The sequence below is a fragment of the Neoarius graeffei genome, chromosome 17 (genome assembly GCF_027579695.1).
Source record: "Neoarius graeffei isolate fNeoGra1 chromosome 17, fNeoGra1.pri, whole genome shotgun sequence".
Lineage (NCBI taxonomy): Eukaryota > Metazoa > Chordata > Actinopteri > Siluriformes > Ariidae > Neoarius > Neoarius graeffei.
The window spans coordinates 33564172-33583379 of NC_083585.1; the positions used below are offsets into that span (position 1 = coordinate 33564172).

General features: G+C 41.9%; 1 protein-coding gene across 4 annotated transcripts in view; it reads right to left on the minus strand.

Moving 5' to 3' along the window:
- ksr1b (kinase suppressor of ras 1b) overlaps positions 1-19208 on the minus strand; it is a 70594-nt gene that overhangs the window by 27522 nt on the left and 23864 nt on the right. For 3 of the 4 annotated variants that reach the window (XM_060944053.1, XM_060944054.1, XM_060944052.1), the window contains exon 2: positions 17643-17783. In XM_060944053.1, the coding sequence (XP_060800036.1) occupies positions 17643-17783 (141 nt within the window). Of the gene's footprint in view, positions 1-6349; positions 6484-17642; positions 17784-19208 lie in introns of those variants that run through there. The other variant, XM_060944055.1, reaches the window with a different exon arrangement.

Consider the following 19208-nt stretch of genomic DNA (forward strand, 5'->3'; position numbering starts at 1 on the left):
TCCCAGCTGATCTGTGCGAGAGGTGGGGTACACCCTGGGCAGGTCACCAATCTATTGCAGGGTTAACACAGAGACAACTAATAATTCACACTCGCATTCACACCTATGGGCAATTTAGAGTAACCAGTTGACGTAATCTGCATTTCTTTGGACTGTGGGAGGAAACCGGAACACCCAGAGGAAACCCGGACAGGCACAGGGAGAACAGAAAGGCCCCAGTCGGCTGCAAGGTTTGAACTCACTGCACCGCCATGCCGCTCTAAACATAACTACAAATGGATAAAACCTAGGCCTATGGCTTGTTGTTCTTTAATAAATAAATAATTGTTAGCATTGGCAAAAACACTCTGGGATGTTCTTCTCTTAGAAAACAATATATTTTGTGGTGACATCACATAACCCTGATTCTTGTTTATTACGGTATGTTTTATTCTTTACACATTTAAAGTTTATTGTCTATACTACGAATATGATTGCACTGACATTCAGAAAGAAAGTGGTGAATTACTACCATCCAATTGAGACACTATAACAAGTGCTGCTTCTTCTGTTAAGTTGACAAAAACAGTAACAATTTAGCTGCTGTTCAAAATCATTAGCTTTATCAGCATCACATAAAATGCATTTGAATAGCGTCCAGTCAACATAAGCATCACAATCAAGATACAGATCATATCTCAAAACAAATATTACTGTTCAAAGTAGCAGGCGACTCAGTAATCCTCCACCTGCATGCTTAACCTGAATATGATCGGCTCATTTAAAAATAGAAAGGCATGCTTGTCACCTGGAATGCATTTAATAAACATATGAAGATCTCATCTCATCTCATTATCTCTAGCCGCTTTATCCTGTTCTACAGGGTTGCAGGCAAGCTGGAGCCTATCCCAGCTGACTACGGGCGAAAGGCGGGGTACACCCTGGACAAGTCGCCAGGTCATCACAGGGCTGACACATAGACACAGACAACCATTCACACTCACATTCACACCTACGGTCAATTTAGAGTCACCAGTTAACCTAACCTGCATGTCTTTGGACTGTGGGGGAAACCGGAGCACCCAGAGGAAACCCACGCGGACACGGGGAGAACATGCAAACTCCACACAGAAAGGCCCTCGCCGGCCACGGGGCTCGAACCCGAACCTTCTTGCTGTGAGGCAACAGCGCTAACCACTACACCACCGTGCCGCCCCTACATATGAAGATAATAAAATAAACTACGTTTAACCACAAAAGTGTATCTAGTACAGATAGAGTGTTTTTCGATTCCATACAGATTATATCATGGGGATTTTGGAGCCCCAAAAAAAGAAAAAAAAGAAAGAAAGGAAAAAAAAGATCACCATGTTGTGAGCGGAGGAGGACTTTTTTAATTGTCATGTTGTTATTTTTGTTCATCTTCGTTGTTAAAATTAAACCTGGTCATGTTTGTGTGGGCCTGGGGAACCACCTAGCGAATACAATTTTACTGGCCCAGTATTTGCAAGTGTGTGTGTGTGTGTGTGTGTGTGAGTGAATACTTGCTTGTGCATGTGGTTTCTGTTGTGTCTGTGGGAAAAAAGCAACACCTACTTAGAGACAAAGGAGAGATTATAGCATGCGCACACATTTCTCACAGGAATAGGAAGCTCTCTTCCAGGAATCAGTATGGAAACTTCCCTTATGGACAAAAGCCAGAAAAGACCATGAGGAGCACAGACAGAGGAGCAAAGCGCCTGCTCCAAAAATCTCAGTGCTATTTGATTAAAATGTAAACAAGAAATATTTCAATCACAACTGGGACATTTTCAGAATTTAAACAAAATGCTAGCTAGGAGCCGTAATTATTATTAATAAATACATGAAAACCTACACGTCAGATGGGGTTTTCACCAGTAAATTTGCTCTGGTCACTCACACTAAATTCTAACTATTTCCTCCCAGAAAAGAAGCTATGGAACTCCAACCTTGTGATCTTTATTGCTCGTCTGTTGGACCACATCACAGCCAATCCAAGTGTTTCCATTTACTAGCTCTCCAATTATGACCAATCGTTCTAATGAATACAAAATGTGTCTGTGTATCCCACTTAATATAAACCATACTCAGTGCAGCCTTCAAAAACGGCCGAGAACACCTGAATATCACGAGAAAACTTGCAAATCATGAAAAGCAAAAGCGATAAAAAAAAGATTAGTAGAATACAACAGGAGCAGGTAGCTGTTAAAGGAGCAGAGAAAATTGCAAGCAGCACAAGAGCTTAGTTTCCCACAACTGACTAGAAACAAGTATGCCAGTGAGAGTCACAACTGCACCTGATTTGGAACTGGAGCAAGTGCTAGTCTTCAGGACTCAAAGGGGCACGAACACTACTTGCTCAAGCAATCAGTAAAAAAAAAAAAAAGGATTATCCATCTTCCAGGATTGAAGCCACCACAGGTTTAGCGCCCCTGCTGGATGGCTGCAATATAACACCACCCATCCCCATGTGTTTCAACCTTAAAATAGCATATTTTCCATGTCACTGTTCTCATCTAACCTGTTTTTCCATCAGCCATGTCTATTTCAAGCAATTACTGTAGTTTTCCCTATGCTGATATCTGGACATTTTTCATTTTCCCCAAGAAATTAGTCTTTAAAATATTATTTTACTATATCATAAGAAGGTGTGACTATGCTTGCCAGCCTTGGCTGGAAGAGACTGGCTATAGCACCCACATTATGCTCTGTCTGTTCATTCCATATGCAATATCTTCTTATTTGAACTTTTCTGGACACATGTACTAACAGAAACTGTTAGCCATTTCTATTAAAACATTTGAAACATCAAAAGGTTTCTGAGGAAAAGGCTAGTTTATTCGCTCGAGCTACCTACCCATTTAGCCATCTTGATAGCCATATTTTCATCTCATCTCATCTCATTATCTCTAGCCGTTTTATCCTGTTCTACAGGGTTGCAGGCAAGCTGGAGCCTATCCCAGCTGACTACGGGCGAAAGGCGGGGTACACCCTGGACAAGTCGCCAGGTTATCACAGGGCTGACACATAGACACAGACAACCATTCACACTCACATTCACACCTACGCTCAATTTAGAGTCACCAGTTAACCTAACCTGCATGTCTTTGGACTGTGGGGGAAACCAGAGCACCCGGAGGAAACCCATGCAGACACAGGGAGAACATGCAAACTCCGCACAGAAAGGCCCTCGCCGGCCACGGGGCTCGAACCCGGACCTTCTTGCTGTAAGGTGACAGCGCTAACCACTACACCACCGTGCCGCCCCTAGCCATATTTTTTCAGTATTAAATAACATCCAGCCACCCAACTACTGAAATCTGCACAAAGCGATTTATTCATCAGTGAACACATACAGTACACTACCAGTAACATTAGGATGGATTTTATAAGCAGGCTAGTTAGTTTACAGCATGCTCAGAATAGCCATGTGTCCCAAATAATGAGTTATTATCGCAACAGTATGATAAATGGGTAATGTTAGTCATATCAATGCCAGCGAATTTCCAGTTCATGTGATAAATGTTCTTCCTAGACACTTTGGTATTAATGAAATATCTCCATCTGAAACTATTTAAGCTCTCTGGATAGATGTCTCATCTCATCTCATTATCTCTAGCCGCTTTATCCTGTTCTACAGGGTCGCAGGCAAGCTGAAGCCTATCCCAGCTGACTACGGGCGAAAGGCGGGGTACACCCTGGACAAGTCGCCAGGTCATCACAGGGCTGACACATACACACAGACAACCATTCACACTCACATTCACACCTACGGTCAATTTAGAGTCACCAGTTAACCTAACCTGCATGTCTTTGGACTGTGGGGGAAACCGGAGCACCCGGAGGAAACCCACGCGGACACGGGGAGAACATGCAAACTCCACACAGAAAGGCCCTCGCCGGCCACGGGGCTCGAACCCGGACCTTCTTGCTGTGAGGCGATAGCGCTAACCACTACACCACTGTGTCGCCCTCTGGATAGATGTAATAAAGAGAATTTGAGAATGTGCCCTTATTCATCTGATCATTTGTACCACTGGGAGAAATGGGTGGGCCTACTAAAAGAGTAGGCATACCTGACATCGTCTCTCGTCTCTACTGCACCGAGTCTAGCAGCAGAAAGTCACTACTGTGCAGAATCTGGCTTCAAAATTTGACAACATGGCAGTTTTCTACAGTCAATGATATAGACAAACAACTAGCATCTTTAATCAATTTAACAGATAACAGCAGATTTTCATGCAATTTCATGAACATACATGTACACATTTAAGAAAGTACACCTGTATATACAAGCAACTATCCAATCAGCCAAATATGTGACAGCAATGCAATACATAAAATCATGCACATACAGGGGAAGAACTTTAATTAATGTTCACATCAAACATTAGAATGAGGAAAAATTGTGATTGCTGTGATTTTGACCATGGCATGGTTGTTGGTGCCAGATGGGCTGGTTCGGAAACTGCTGATCTCCTGGGATTTTCACATACAACTGTCTCTAGAGTTTACACAGAATTAAAAAAAAAAAGTAATCCAGTGAGATAACAGAGAGTCTACTGTAACTCAGATAACCACTCTTTACAGCTATGGTGAACAGAAAAGCATCTCAGAACACATACTATTGTGGCAGATTTGGTTCCACTCCTGCCAACCAAGAACAGGAATCTGAGGCTACACTGGACACAGTCTTAAGCCTAGGTCACAACCGGACGTACGATTTTTTGGCCGTGCGATTTTTGGCGTTTCCCAAATCGCTGCATTTTTTTTGTTCGTGGAGAAAGACGCACGTTGGCCGTAAGTTTGTCTTGCAACCTGAAAAAAACGTAAGCGCCCATAGAGTTTGTTTGACATGACAAAGAACCTCTGCGGCCGGTCTGCGGCCAGTCTACGGCTCGAAAATCAGCACGTCACACGCGCGCCCTCCGTGCGTTTCTTGCGTTTTTTGCACGTAGACCGGCCGTAGGAGCACGTACGGCCGGTTGTGACCGAGGCTTTACTGCAACTTTAAAGCTGAAGATTGGAAAAACAAGACATGGTCTATTTCCAATCAACAACTATCCAATTTCTGTGAGCCTGTGCCCATTGTAGCCTCAGAGTCCTGTTCTTGGCTGACAGGAGTGTAACCTCATGTGGTCTTCTAGTGTTGTAGGCCATCCTCCTCAAAGTTCAATGTATTGTGCATTTTCTGATGAATGCCTTTCTGTTGATCATGGTTGTAAGGAGTGGTTAATTGAGTTACCATACACTTCCTGTCAGCTTTAACTCATCTCGCCATTCTCCTCTGACCTCTTGTCAATGACGTATTTCTGCCCACTGAACTAACACACACTGGATTTTTTTGTTTTTCACATCATTCTCAGGCTGTTGTGGTTGAAAATCCCAGGAGATCAGTAGTTTCTTAAATACTCAAACCAGCCCATTTGGTAATTAACAACCAGGCCACAATCAAAGGCACCAAGATCACATTCTTCCTCATTCTGATGTTTGATGTTTTTGACCTATATCTGCATGATTGTATGCATTTATGCCATATGATTGGCTGACAAGATAACTGCATGAATGAGCAGGTGTATAGGTGTTGCTAATAAAGTAGTTGAGTGTAGAATACATATTGACCACTGTTTTGAGACCAATATTCAAAAAGATATCCCACATCAACCTTAGACTTACTGACTTGTATTTTTCCATGCACTGAAGATTTCTGTGTAAGGTTGCATTTGCGAAGGACAAGCCAGGACAGAAAACATGCTGAGTATACAAGGGTTTGACACATACCTACCCCAAGATGGTGTCTGGACATGTTTTTCCTGCCTGTGATCTGTGTTTACGTAAGATTGGAAATGCTAAGATCACACCAATAACAAGACCAGGAAACAAGTATGATCCATTAACAGCATGCTACTGACCCACATACACGAATACATACACTAAAATCATGAGCACTAAGGAAAGCACCATTCACAAATCATTAAACAGTCAGGGCTACAAATACAACTGATAAAGGGCTCCTCCCTGTCCTCCACCTGACTGAGTTTCACCTGAAACTGCTACTGAACTGAACCCAGTGATACCATACTGGTATATACAAACTGATCTGTAGGACCTCTGACAAAATCTTGTTGGATCAGAAAGTCCAGATGAGGTTGGATGATAAGACCCTGAACTATATGTGTGTAGAAACAAACAGTTAATAGCTTACTGAAGGAGCTATTATTGCACACAACCTATATGAGCCCAGAGACACATAGACAGGAAACCACAACATCAGAGTAGAAAATAACTACAGGAGTCCATATGTGCTGCTTAGAAAGGATGTGAAGAGAAAAGCAATAAAAGAACTAACCTATCATCAAAAAGTCAGGTCTGAAATGATCCTCTCTCATATATCATCTCCCAGAGACATTAACAAGATCTGTGTCCCTTCAGAAGCCAGTTGGAGTGTGAGAGCAGCACAGTGTTACTCACCCCACCGCCTTCTCCAAACTATCTTTCCCTCCTTTCCCTCCTTCTTTGCTTTGCCCTCCCCTAAACACACTCTCTCCCTCTCCCTCCCTCTCTGACTTTGTACTTATCACAGTTGACAATCGCGCTTTACTCTGTATACCCCATTATTCTTTCAGTTAAATCAGTTATTTATTTCGCTTTACACTCCTTTTCCCCTAATATTCATGTATTCCAGCTATCTGATCAGCCTATCACCATATGGTACATCCCCTAGCCTATACACCTAAACCACACGGTGAGTGTGCACTGCATGTATTTCCTGTTAGATGTGGTCATCCCTCATCCCATCGGTGTTGCTCCAGCACACTTCCACGCAATTGGAACCAATCCAAGGAATCGCTGACCACAAAATTCATGCTCAAACTGGATCGCTGGCATCAATTTGCGATTATGACACAAGCACTGACAAATGTAATTGCTTTAATTCAGTGACTCGGTTAAGGTGGAGTGTGTGAGAGAGAAAGGGGTTCAGCTTCCTGTTAGAAGGCATTTGAGCATGGTTGATCGCTTTGTACTGAAAATGACAGGATCCCATGTAAGGTCACTGAAAAAGGAAAAGGAGAGAAGGCTAAAAGACAGGAAGTAAAGCTCAGGGTCAGAGCCCCTCTTTCACCACATGTTCCTCCCTTCCTTAAGAGAAGCCCTTTTTCCTGTGAATCTACAGGATGTGAACACTGAATAGATCTGCTGTATTTATGAATTCAGAGTTAACTAAATAAGTAGCTAATCAATTAACAGGCAACTACTAGTAAATAAGCTTCATTCAAATTATTCACTTAAAGGTCATAGGCAATGGTCGGAGGTGAAACATAGAATATCAACTTTATTGTCTAGAAGAACAACCCAAAAAGCGAATTCAATCTTCCTGGTGTCTAATTTGCACCTTAAAATTGAATTAAACAGTTAAAATATACTGTTTTGCCCAATTTCCAAAGGTTTGTTTACATCTCACTTATGCGCACTTTCACCGCCAGGGGACCGTCGTCGTGACGTCATTTAAGGCAAACAGACCGGGAGCAGCTCTGTGTTTACTTGCAAACCGAGCACATGTGTATGGACTTTGGTCGTGAGAGGTTGTGTAATATGTCTGAAAGCAATAGCGATTTTGAAGTAGGAACTCTCCAAATGGAATACTGAGAGGTGAAACCATACATGTATGAACCTATTGCCGTTGCGAAGCAATCGGTGAATGTGGCTCACTGGTTTGACCGTGCGAACTCGGAATCGGACAGCGACTCGGCCGACTCTGATCGCAGTGACCCCGGACCTCAACAAGACTCACGCCCAAACAATTTATCCTGGTAGTTATGATAAATTCCTACTTTCGTCATAATACTAAATAAGAGCCCTTTTGAAGAATAGTTAAACCGCCCTCCCTAGTGGATATAGGTAACGATTACTTGACAGTGCGCCGGTAGGCCTCATTAGCCTGCCATCCGCGGCATTATACTATTTATAGCCTACTCTAAGTGAGGAAATATCCCTTTGTCTCATTTCCACAATGATTGTACAGGATCCCTCAGGATTCTTGACTTGTCAATTGCAAGCAAAAGTAAAAGTTTACCTCCAATCTTCTCCTTTCTACTTGAGTGTTGCTGGTCCGTTTCTTCTTTGACCGCTTGATTTTGTTTCAAGCGCACAATCGACTCTCTCCGCCTCTTCTCCTCTTTCAGAAAAAGCCAACCATCTGGCACGGGCGCAGATAGAGGGGGGGACGGGGGGGATTCATCCCACCCAGATTTAAATTCACCTCGTTCGGTCCCCCCCACTTATAGGAAGGTTTGCCTTTGCATAAGGCAAACCTCACGGAAAAATCAAAAGACTAATTACCATTCGGTTTATTGAGGTGCACAGCAGTACATACATAGTTGCAACTGCGCAGACTGCACAGGTTGCGAGCTCGAGCTTGGTTGCTTTGGTTACCCACAACAAATTTGACAGGTATATCGGGGACAGCTCCTCCTAGTTCAGGACCCCAACACGGCATGATGAAGGGTGCCAAAAGGCAGAAAACGATTGCATCGTTTTTTCAAAAAACAACAACTGTAAGTAAACTGTGCCTTACTTTATCATATCACCTTGCAATTTTTTGATAGTCTGTTCAAAGTAATGTCGTAGTGAAAGTAAAATCGTACGGAGTAGAGATCCCTTTCTGGTAGCCTCCTTCTTTCGGTGGCAGCCTGTAGATACAGTGCTCAGAAGGCAGTTTTAATGTTTAATCTGGCGTTCCCTGCCATAATTTCAGTGAGCATATTGTTTCATAAGGAAACTTTGCGAAGAGTTGTTGACTGACTGCCGCTCACGCAACACACAGGCATAGTTAGAAAGTCAGGATGCACTGGTTTACACTTTACACACACACGTAGCCCAGCCTCTCGCTATGTTTAACAGTTGGAACTTAGCGGTTTTAAAACTAGTTTTGCAGTTTTGCAATTTCTGTGCGTGATGATAATGTGTAAACTTTGGATTTCCATAGGCTATGTTAAAATGTTATCATTGTCCTGGCCTGCAGTTAGTTCCTGGTGATGGCAGTGAGGGAGGTGAAATAACATGTATACACACTACCGTTCATGGTGTAGTGGTTAGCGCTGTCGCCTCACAGCAAGAAGGTCTGGGTTCGAGCCCCATGGCCGGCGAGGGCCTTTCTGTGTGGAGTTTGCATGTTCTCCCCGTGTCCGCGTGGGTTTCCTCTGGGTGCTCCGGTTTCACCCACAGTCCAAAGACATGCAGGTTAGGTTAACTGGTGACTCTAAATTGACCGTAGGTGTGAATGTGAGTGTGAATGGTTGTCTGTGTCTATGTGTCAGCCCTGTGATGACCTGGTGACTTGTCCAGGGTGTACCCCGCCTTTCACCCGTAGTCAGCTGGGATAGGCTCCAACTTGCCTGCGACCCTGTAGAAGGATAAAGCGGCTACAGATAATGAGATGAGATGAGACACTACCGTTCAAAAGTTTGGGGTCACCCAGACAATTTTGTGTTTTCCATGAAAAGTCACACTTTTATTTACCACCATAAGTTGTAAAATGAATAGAAAATATAGTCAAGACATTTTTCTGGCCATTTTGAGCATTTAATCGACCCCACAAATGTGATGCTCCAGAAACTCAATCTGCTCAAAGGAAGGTCAGTTTTATAGCTTCTCTAAAGAGCTAAACTGTTTTCAGCTGTGCTAACATGATTGTACAAGGGTTTTCTAATCATCCATTAGCCTTCTGAGGCAATGAGCAAACACATTGTACCATTAGAACACTGGAGTGAGAGTTGCTGGAAATGGGCCTCTATACACCTATGGAGATATTGCACCAAAAACCAGACATTTGCAGCTAGAATAGTCATTTACCACATTAGCAATGTATAGAGTGGATTTCTGATTAGTTTAAAGTGATCTTCATTGAAAAGAACAGTGCTTTTCTTTCAAAAATAAGGACATTTCAAAGTGACCCCAAACTTTTGAATGGTAGTGTGTGTGTGTGTGTGTGTGTATATATATATATATATATATATATATATATATATATATATACACACACAAAATGGAATCATTTGCTGACAGCTCAGTCCCCCCCCAGTTCAAAAATCCTATCTGCGCCCCTGACATCTGGCTTCACGTGCACAATCCACTCTCTCCACCTCTTCTCCTCTTTCGGAAAAAGCCAACCATCTGGCTTCACGCGCACAATCCACTCTTTCCGCCTCGTCTCCTCTTCCAGAAAAAAACAACCCTCTGGCTTCACGTGCACAATCCCCTCTCTCCACCTCTTCTCCTCTTTTGGAAAAAGCCAACCATCTGGCTTCACGCGCACAATCCACTCTCTCCGCCTCATCTCCTCTTCCAGAAAAAAACAACCCTCTGGCTTCACGTGCACAATCCACTCGCTCCGCCTCTTCTCCTCTTTTGGAAAAAGCCAACCCACTCGCTCCACCTCTTCTCCTTTTTCGGAAAAAGCCAACCCTCTCGCTCTGCCTCTTCTCCTCTTCTGGAAAAAGCCAATCCACTCTCTCCGCCTCTTCTCCTTTTTCGGAAAAAGGTAAAAACTTCTTCCTGAACCGGTCCTGTTGTTACAGTTCACTGCACAACAAATGCGTTTTTTCTTTGGAAATTCTCAAACGCACGTCTGCAATCAAGCCAAACGGCAATGAAAATACACAGAAGTGGACTCAACTCAAGCGGTTTGTTTGTCTTGAATGACGTCATGCGCCGAGTGGTCATGAAAATCGTCGAACAGAAATTCGCCACGATCCGCGCTAACTTATTTTAATTATTACTTATTAACAATACTTCTTGGGACCAGAAGAAAATTACAGAGGGTTTTTTTTAACATATAAAATTTCAAATGTGCATAAATTGAAAACCGTTGCCAATGACCTTTAATGTAAGTCTAATAAAAATAAAAAAAATTAAAATTTACATATACTTTCCAATTAAATGATTCGTGCATTACTTAATATAGGGGAAAAAATTGCAAGTCACATAAAATAATAAAATATGAAAATATACACAGGGCCAGTCAAAAGTTTGGACACACCTACTCACTCATAGGTTTTGCTGTATTTTGACTATTCTCTACATTGTAGAACAATGCTGAAGACCTCAAAACTATGAAATAACATATGGAACATATATAGGATGATGAAATTTATATTAAAACTGAAAACAAGGATTTGTAAATAACCTTTGACCTGTACTGCATTCAAAACAACACAGCAGCACATTATTTGACGTTTTACCTCATGAATTTGACGTTTTTTTACACAATAAACACATTTCAATTTTGATTCTTGCAACACATTTTTAAAAAGTTGCGACAGTAAAGCATTTAAGACTTTGTAATGTTGCCATTCCTCCTTACAACACTTAAAAGATGTTTAGGGACTGATGTTTAGGATGTTTAGGCACCCAGTAATTAAACATTTCAGGTGTTATTTTGTCCCATTCTTCCTGCAAACAGGTCTTAAGATGTGCAACAGTACCATAACCCCGGCTTTTGGACTTGTTGAATGTAACAGTACGGATGGTCCTTTACGTCTTTGGTTCAGAGCACACAGCGTTCAAAAAAGACCTGGAATACTGAGTTGTCTAACCACAATACATATTTCTATTGTGCGATGGTCCATCCCAGATGTCTCTAAGCCCAGAGAAGTCAATGGTGATTCTGGACACAGTTAAAAGAAGGCTTCCTTTTTGCACAGTAAAGTTGTAACTGGTATTTGTGGATGTAACTCCATATTGTCGTGCTTGACAAAGGTTTGCCAAAGTAATCCTGAGCCCGTGTGGTTATATCAGCTGTAGATGAATGACGGTTCTTGATGCAGTGCCGTTTGAGGGATCAGAGATCAAGGGTGTTCAGCTTAGGCTTGCGCCCTTGCCCTTTACACATCAAAAGTCTTCCAGATATCTTGAATTGTTTAATGATATTATGCACCATAGAAGGTCAAATACCCAAATCCCTTCCTATTTTTCTTTGAGAAACATTGTTTTTAAACATTTCAATAATTTTCTCACACATTTGTTGAGATCCTCGGCCCATCTTTGCTCTTCAGAGACTAGGCCTTTCCTGGATACTGATTTTGTCCCAAATCATGATTACAATCACCTGTTGACATCACCTGTTCCACATCACATTATTTAATTGTTTTACCTCATTACTAGCCCTAAACTGCCCCGTCCCAACTTGTTTTGGAATGTGTTACAGACCTGAAATGCAGGAATGGATGTATATTCACAAATGAAATGAAGTTGACCAGACAAAACATGAAATATCTTATGTTCATACTGTCTGCAATGAACAAGTCAAAGTAAATTTGGAAATCACTTCTTTCTTTCTTTCTTTCTTTCTTTCTTTCTTTCTTTCTTTCTTTCTTTCTCATTTTCCTCTTTTTATTTGCATTTGGGGTTACAGTATATATACAGTCCATGCTGAAAGTATTGAAACGGCAAGGCTGATTCTTATGTTTTCTTTTCTATTTTTTTTCTGTACACTGAAGGCATTTGGTTTTGAGATCAAAAGATGAACATGAGACGATCGATCAGAATTTCAGCTTTCACTTCCTGATATTTACATCTAGATGTATTAAACAACTTTGAACATGACACATTTCGTGGCAGACCACCCAAACTTTGGGTTGTCAAAGGTATTGGAACGCACAATCGAAGTGAATTAAATGACTTAAATAAATAATGTTCAACTTCAGGAACCCAAATCAAATTATTTCCAGTAGCCTCTATGCATGAGTCATAACAACCAAGAAAAAGAGGTTTCAAATGGCATTACTGTTGTAACTGCTTTCCTTCATTTCCTGGAATACAGCAAGTAGTGCATACCTGTTACTACTGCAGCTAACCAAACTGCAGAATGTTGCAAGAACAAACTGTATGTGTTCAAACCACCTTGGCATCTGTTATTCTTGGAACATTCAAATGACAAATATTTATTACTGATATAAACTATTGATTAAAAAAATTACCGAAAAACAAACCTATGTAATCACGCATGACAGTCATATAGCTGTACAGATATGATTCCTGGTAGTTGTGATATGTTGGAAAGCCTAATGTGTGTATTTAAAGAGACGACACACACACAGAACACATTCCCATAAACTGCACAATTATGCAAATTCTCTTTAAAGAGCCAGTCTGATCTTGTCTTCCCCAAAGGGCATTCCTGTGTATTTCCTGAGAATATCATCACAACCTTTTGGATGCTTGTAACAGCATAGTTGCTATGAATGTGACCTTCAGTGCTCATCAACTCCCGAACAGCCTAACAGAGAAAGAATGGTGCTATGTGGGTCATCAATCGCATAGATGCATTCCTGCCCTGTGAATCACACAGCTCAGAGAAGGATAATAACCTTTGTTCAACTAAAAAAAGGCTTTTTATATATGTCACCATATACATACAGCACTGAAATAGTGCCAAGAGAATGAGCATATGTCAACAACTGTTTAGGCATGGACAACACACCTGTAGAAAGATATACACACAAAAACAAAGATGTGCAACCTGTACAACTTGTTCTGTTTCAGCGTCCGAAATGCAGCACAGACACAGATGATGACATACTTGGCATTACGAATCTGCCTTCTTTGGGGGCAAAAGTAAGGCCAGTGTTCTGAGTTGTACCTCTAATTCTGTAGTCTACCTCTAACACTTATTCAGTGGTATCTCTTCTTGTGCGTATTCAGTTTGTTTCTATTTAATGAAAGTAGACAAGGCATAGAAGCCAGTGGAATCCTGTTCTGGCCAGTTGAGTGTGTGTTATGTGTGTACACACAGGTCGGGGGTCAGTGGGGTGTAAAAATAGAGTGAGCGGAGCATGTAAGACAGAGAAGCTGACTCGGCACATTCTAGGATTAGGAGTCAGATCGAGTGTGGGAGCCCACAGGGGACTGGAATGTCAGTGAGACCATGTCGCATGACTGTTTATACACACCAATAATCCTGTAATGTCTATCTCTCTATGTTTCTCACTGTCGTCATTTTCATTCGCAATTTTATCAAGTATTGTTTGCAAGGGAGCAAAAGGTACATCTTCTTTCGTTAGGGGTCACCACAGCGGATCATCCGGATCCATATGTTTGATTTGGCATAGTTTTTTTTTTTCTTTGAAAACACCAGATGTCCTTCTTGATGCAACCCTCACATATCAATCCGGGCTTGGGACCAGCACTAAGTATGCATTGGCTTTTACAACCCCAGTGCCTGGGTACTTTACCTAATCCGCAAATCTTTGAACTGTAGGAGGAAACCGGAGCACCCAGAAGAAACCCACGTAGACACGGGGAGAACATGCAAACTCCACACAGAAAGACCCCCGTCTGCCATAAGATTCGAACCCAGAACCTTCTTGCTGTGAGAAAACAGTGCTAACCACTGCACCACTGTGCAGCCCAAAAGGGTGCCATGCACCGTGCCACATCACCATGCCAGGCAAAAGATACATACATCTTCAGTTTAGAAAAGAATAAGAGTTCATTCATGTCTCATGGATCAACTTCAATTTAACTCCCCTTTCGGTTGCAATAAATTACAAAACGTGAATTTTTGACACACATTTTCCTTTTTACTTTCTTTTATGGATATTAAAGTCCCATAATTCAAATACTTATCTCTCTTTCTAGTTAAAGGTGCAAAAACAGCTTCAGAAAAATTCATTCATAATACTGCCATGAAATGCAATACCGGTCTTAGCCAAGTTATCCCAGTTAGCAATACCACTTGATAATGCATTATGCAGCATTTTGTGCATACAAACACCATAGCAAGTTAGAATATCTGTCCACAGATAGATGTTTGTATAGTACTGTGTGTATGACTGATTTAATGAGACAAAAATAAGACAGAAGTGTTAATAAACAGTACATTACTACAGCTTTCACTCTGTTGAAGCGCAGAGCAGCCATCCTGGATTTTGAGGTTGGGGTTGGTGAAGTTCTTCCAATTTTCTGAGTCAGAAATCTGACTTCAGAGGGCACTGTAGTTAAAATTTCTGACTGGGAAATTCTGCTTTCCCAGTTCAAAGAGCTGGATCAATGCTTTGAGCAGTTTCTTCTTTTTCTTTCAAATGCATACCATGAGGCATACGTAATAGTGATGTTCATGAAAGATTTGCTCATTTTGAACTAATCTTTTGTATGACTCAGGAGTAACAAATCGTCTCAGTGAGTGATTGGTTTACTTTTCCCTGGGCCACATGTGCGCGCCACATGACCACTTCATATTCTCAGTGCAGGGATGACTGATTCATTCACGAATGATAGCTACTACAGGTTTTCGTGTCTGGCTGAACAGCATGGATTTTATTTGTCTCATCTCATTATCTGTAGCCGCTTTATCCTGTTCTACAGGGTCGCAGGCAAGCTGGAGCCTATCCCAGCTGACTACGGGCGAAAGGCGGGGTACACCCTGGACAAGTCGCCAGGTCATCACAGGGCTGACACATAGACACAGACAACCATTCACACTCACATTCACACCTACGCTCAATTTAGAGTCACCAGTTAACCTAACCTGCATGTCTTTGGACTGTGGGGGAAACCGGAGCACCCGGAGGAAACCCACGCGGACACGGGGAGAACATGCAAACTCCACACAGAAAGGCCCTCGCCGGCCACGGGGCTCGAACTCAGACCTTCTTGCTGTGAGGCGACAGCGCTAACCACTACACCACCGTGCCGCCTCCATCCTGATTATAAATATCCTAAATTAATATCAGGGTATTTAGTGTTATACTTTGCTATATACAGTTCCATTTCAATAAATGAGCAAAGTGTAGACTTTTAGCTGATTCAGGAGAGGATAACAACATGTAGTAATAATTATAGTGAGTGATAAGTTCACAAATCATAATTACGGGTCTTTCGTATCTGAGTCTCTCGTTCATTATTCATGTGATTACAGCAGTCACATGACCAATGCTATTACTGGATGGGAGGAAAGTGTGCTAAAGTTAGCTGGTCAGCCAGAACATTCCTGTAGCTAGCTAGCTGTGTATAATGTAGCTGAATGGATGTTTAATTTGCCTTTCCATAGGAATGGGTTGATACACTATGGGTCTTCAATGACCAGGTAGGCTAAAGTGAATAACTATCATACAGTGAACAGAATGAGGTTTTTTACTGATAGGTGCAGCGCTCACATAAGAACAATTGAAGTCTAAGTAATCAGTCATTTCAATTGAATAACTCAATAGGTCTATGGTCCAAAAGGTTGCTTAAGAGCATAATAAAAGTGAACTTGTGTATTATACTTTACCACGTTTAGTAAACCATGTTGCGCTTAATTTCTGAGAACAAGCATCACATTAGTTCCAATGATCAAACTGAACAAACGTGTCACATCCAAGTGCATCTGCATGCGTTCATGCCTGGCGCACTTCGAACTCTCACTCGCGCGCCTCTGCGCAGCGCACACCTCAGAGACTGATTACATACACCTGTTCCAGATTAGAGCACAATCAATACGTGCATATAAGGATGCTGAACTCTTGCAGACATTGCGAAGTATTGTGTTCTCTGTGACCCTTACCAAGGCTTATGTTTATATTGTTATTTTGGATTCTGCGTCCATCTTTGCCTCTTCCAGTCTGTTTGTGTCTCGCTTGACCTTTGCCTGTCTTCCATTTTTAGATTCTGCCTCACGTTGGATTATTGGTTATTGGATTGTTTGCCTACATATTTTTAAATAAACACTCTTCTGCGATTACATCCACCTACCGCCACTTTACTGACCAAATTATTTGAAAAAAAAAATATGTTCATGTTACTGAACAAGATTCAAAGAGTCAATAAAAAGATCCAAAATTCCCATAGCTAATACGTAATCATTTGGGGGTATCAGTGTTTTCAGTGCAATTGCAAATAATCTCACAATAAGCAGAGGGCTCTAAAAAATTACAAACTGCTCCTCTGCTGTATCCAAGGATTTCCCTTACTAAACTCATTTACCCCCTGGGTAGTGGAAAGGAAAAAAATTGATTTTCCATCAGATAATATAGCTTCCTGCATTATGTTTTAGTGAATGGTCACATAGTTATTAAACCATCTGTGAGGGCAAGTACAGTTCTAGCAGGAATCGAGAAATAGCGTAGTGCTGTTTTAATTATAGGCTTAGACTGCACAATTGTTGCAATTGTTATAACTAAAACAGGCTCAAAATGTAAAAGGAGTACAGAGGACACGCAACTGTAGCAACCCTGCTTGCTGTACGTGACCAATGATAAAAGGCTATATTGAACCACGTAGAAGAAATTTGCATGCACTGCATCAGCAGTTACCGTTTCTAATGTAAAATCCAAAAGCAGAACTGAGTAGTCCGTTGTCATGGTTAGAGTACGTTTATCCCCTGATTCCGAAAATAACCATCGACACCTACTTAATAAAAATGTTTCTAGGGGAAATCCTGTATCTGACACTACTTAATACCAATTAACCCAGAGCCAGTATTTAACATGCTTATTGCAAACAAGTAAATTCATATTATTCAAGAAATAACACATATTTGCTCAGGTCATGTGCATTGCAACCATAGGAAATCACTGCTGGGAAGAAGCCAAAGACTCAACCAATGGAAAGATAAGTAATATGAAGAAAGTGCATTAATTCATTAAAACACACACACACCATACCTCTAAGAGTTCAGGTCTGAGATTAATGGTATGAAGCCAATCCATTAGGTGTGGGAAGGTGTTGAGGGCCGGCGATCTCTCACACACTGGAACCTTCTGCTTAAACTGCAGCTGCTTACTGATGTACTTCAACAGCTTCACCTACAGGGGGCACACACACACGTGCACGCACACACACACGAAAGTATAAAGACCTTACAAAGGAACCAAAACTGAACATTTTTCTGTCTCTGTTCATGCATATAGTTATTTTCCTTGTCAGTTCATTCACTATAGCATCACTGGAAGTAGTCCACTCCCTATATGTGGCAAGATGGAAACTTACCCAGAACCACACCACCCAAAAAGTCTCATGTTAAGCAACATCGTGGTCAGATTTTACTATACTGCTAGTTTGTAGAGCACTGGTAGCTCAGTGGTTAAAGCACTGGTTGTGAGTTCAACTCCCAAGAACTCCTAGCTGCCATTTGCAGGACCCTGAGCAAAGCCCTTAACCCTCAACTGCTCAGGTGTATAAAAGGAGATATACACCTCCTGGATAAGGGTTACTCTGGATAAGGGCGTCTGCCGAATGCCATAAAATATAAATGTCACAATATGGGCCTCCAGACAAGAACAGAGAGGCATGAACATGAACTTTGAATATGACTGGACATGTGGTCATGGTGCAAAATTGACTCCAGTAAGTCATATTGAAACTTAACTACTTCAGTGTAATTTCTCTCTCAGCACACACACACATTATATGTATGTATGTATGTATGTATGTATGTATGTATGTATGTATGTATGTATGTATGTATGTATGTATATTTGTGTGTGTGCACTGAGAGAGAAATTACACTGAAGTAGTTGACCACATGTCCAGTTATATTCAGAGTTCATATACACACACACACACACACATATATATATACACAGAAGAGAGAGAGAGAGAGAGAGAGAGAGAGAGAGAGAGAGAGAGAGAGAGAGGATATTACATGGTTGCACAGAGATATGAAGTTTATCTTCGAGTGGTGAATGTATATTTCATGAGTGAGTGAAGCAAAGCAAGTTAATCAAAAGAATGTTAATTTTGAACTCGTCTCGTCTCGTTTTCTTCCGCTTTATCCGGGACCGGGTCGCGGAGGCAACAGTCTAAGCATGGAAGCCCAAACTTCCCTTTCCCCAGATACCTCGGCCAGCTCCTCGGGAAGAACACCGAGGCGTTCCCAGGCCAGCCGAGAGACATAGTCCCTCCAGTGTGTCCTGGGTCTTCCCCGGGGCCTCCTCCCGGGGGGACATGCCTGGAACACCTCCCCAGGGAGGCGTCCAGGAGGCATCCGAAAAAGATGCCCGAGCCACCTCAGCTGATTCCTCTCGATGTGGAGGAGCAGCGGCTCTACTCCGAGCTCCTCCCGAGTGACTGTGCTTCTCACCCTCTCTCTAAGGGAGCACCCAGCCACCCTGTGAAGGAAACTCATTTCGGCCGCTTGTATCCGCGATCTTGTTCTGTCGGTCATTACCCAAAGCTCATGACCATAGGTGAGAGTCGGAATGTAGATCGACCGGTAAATTGAGAGCTTC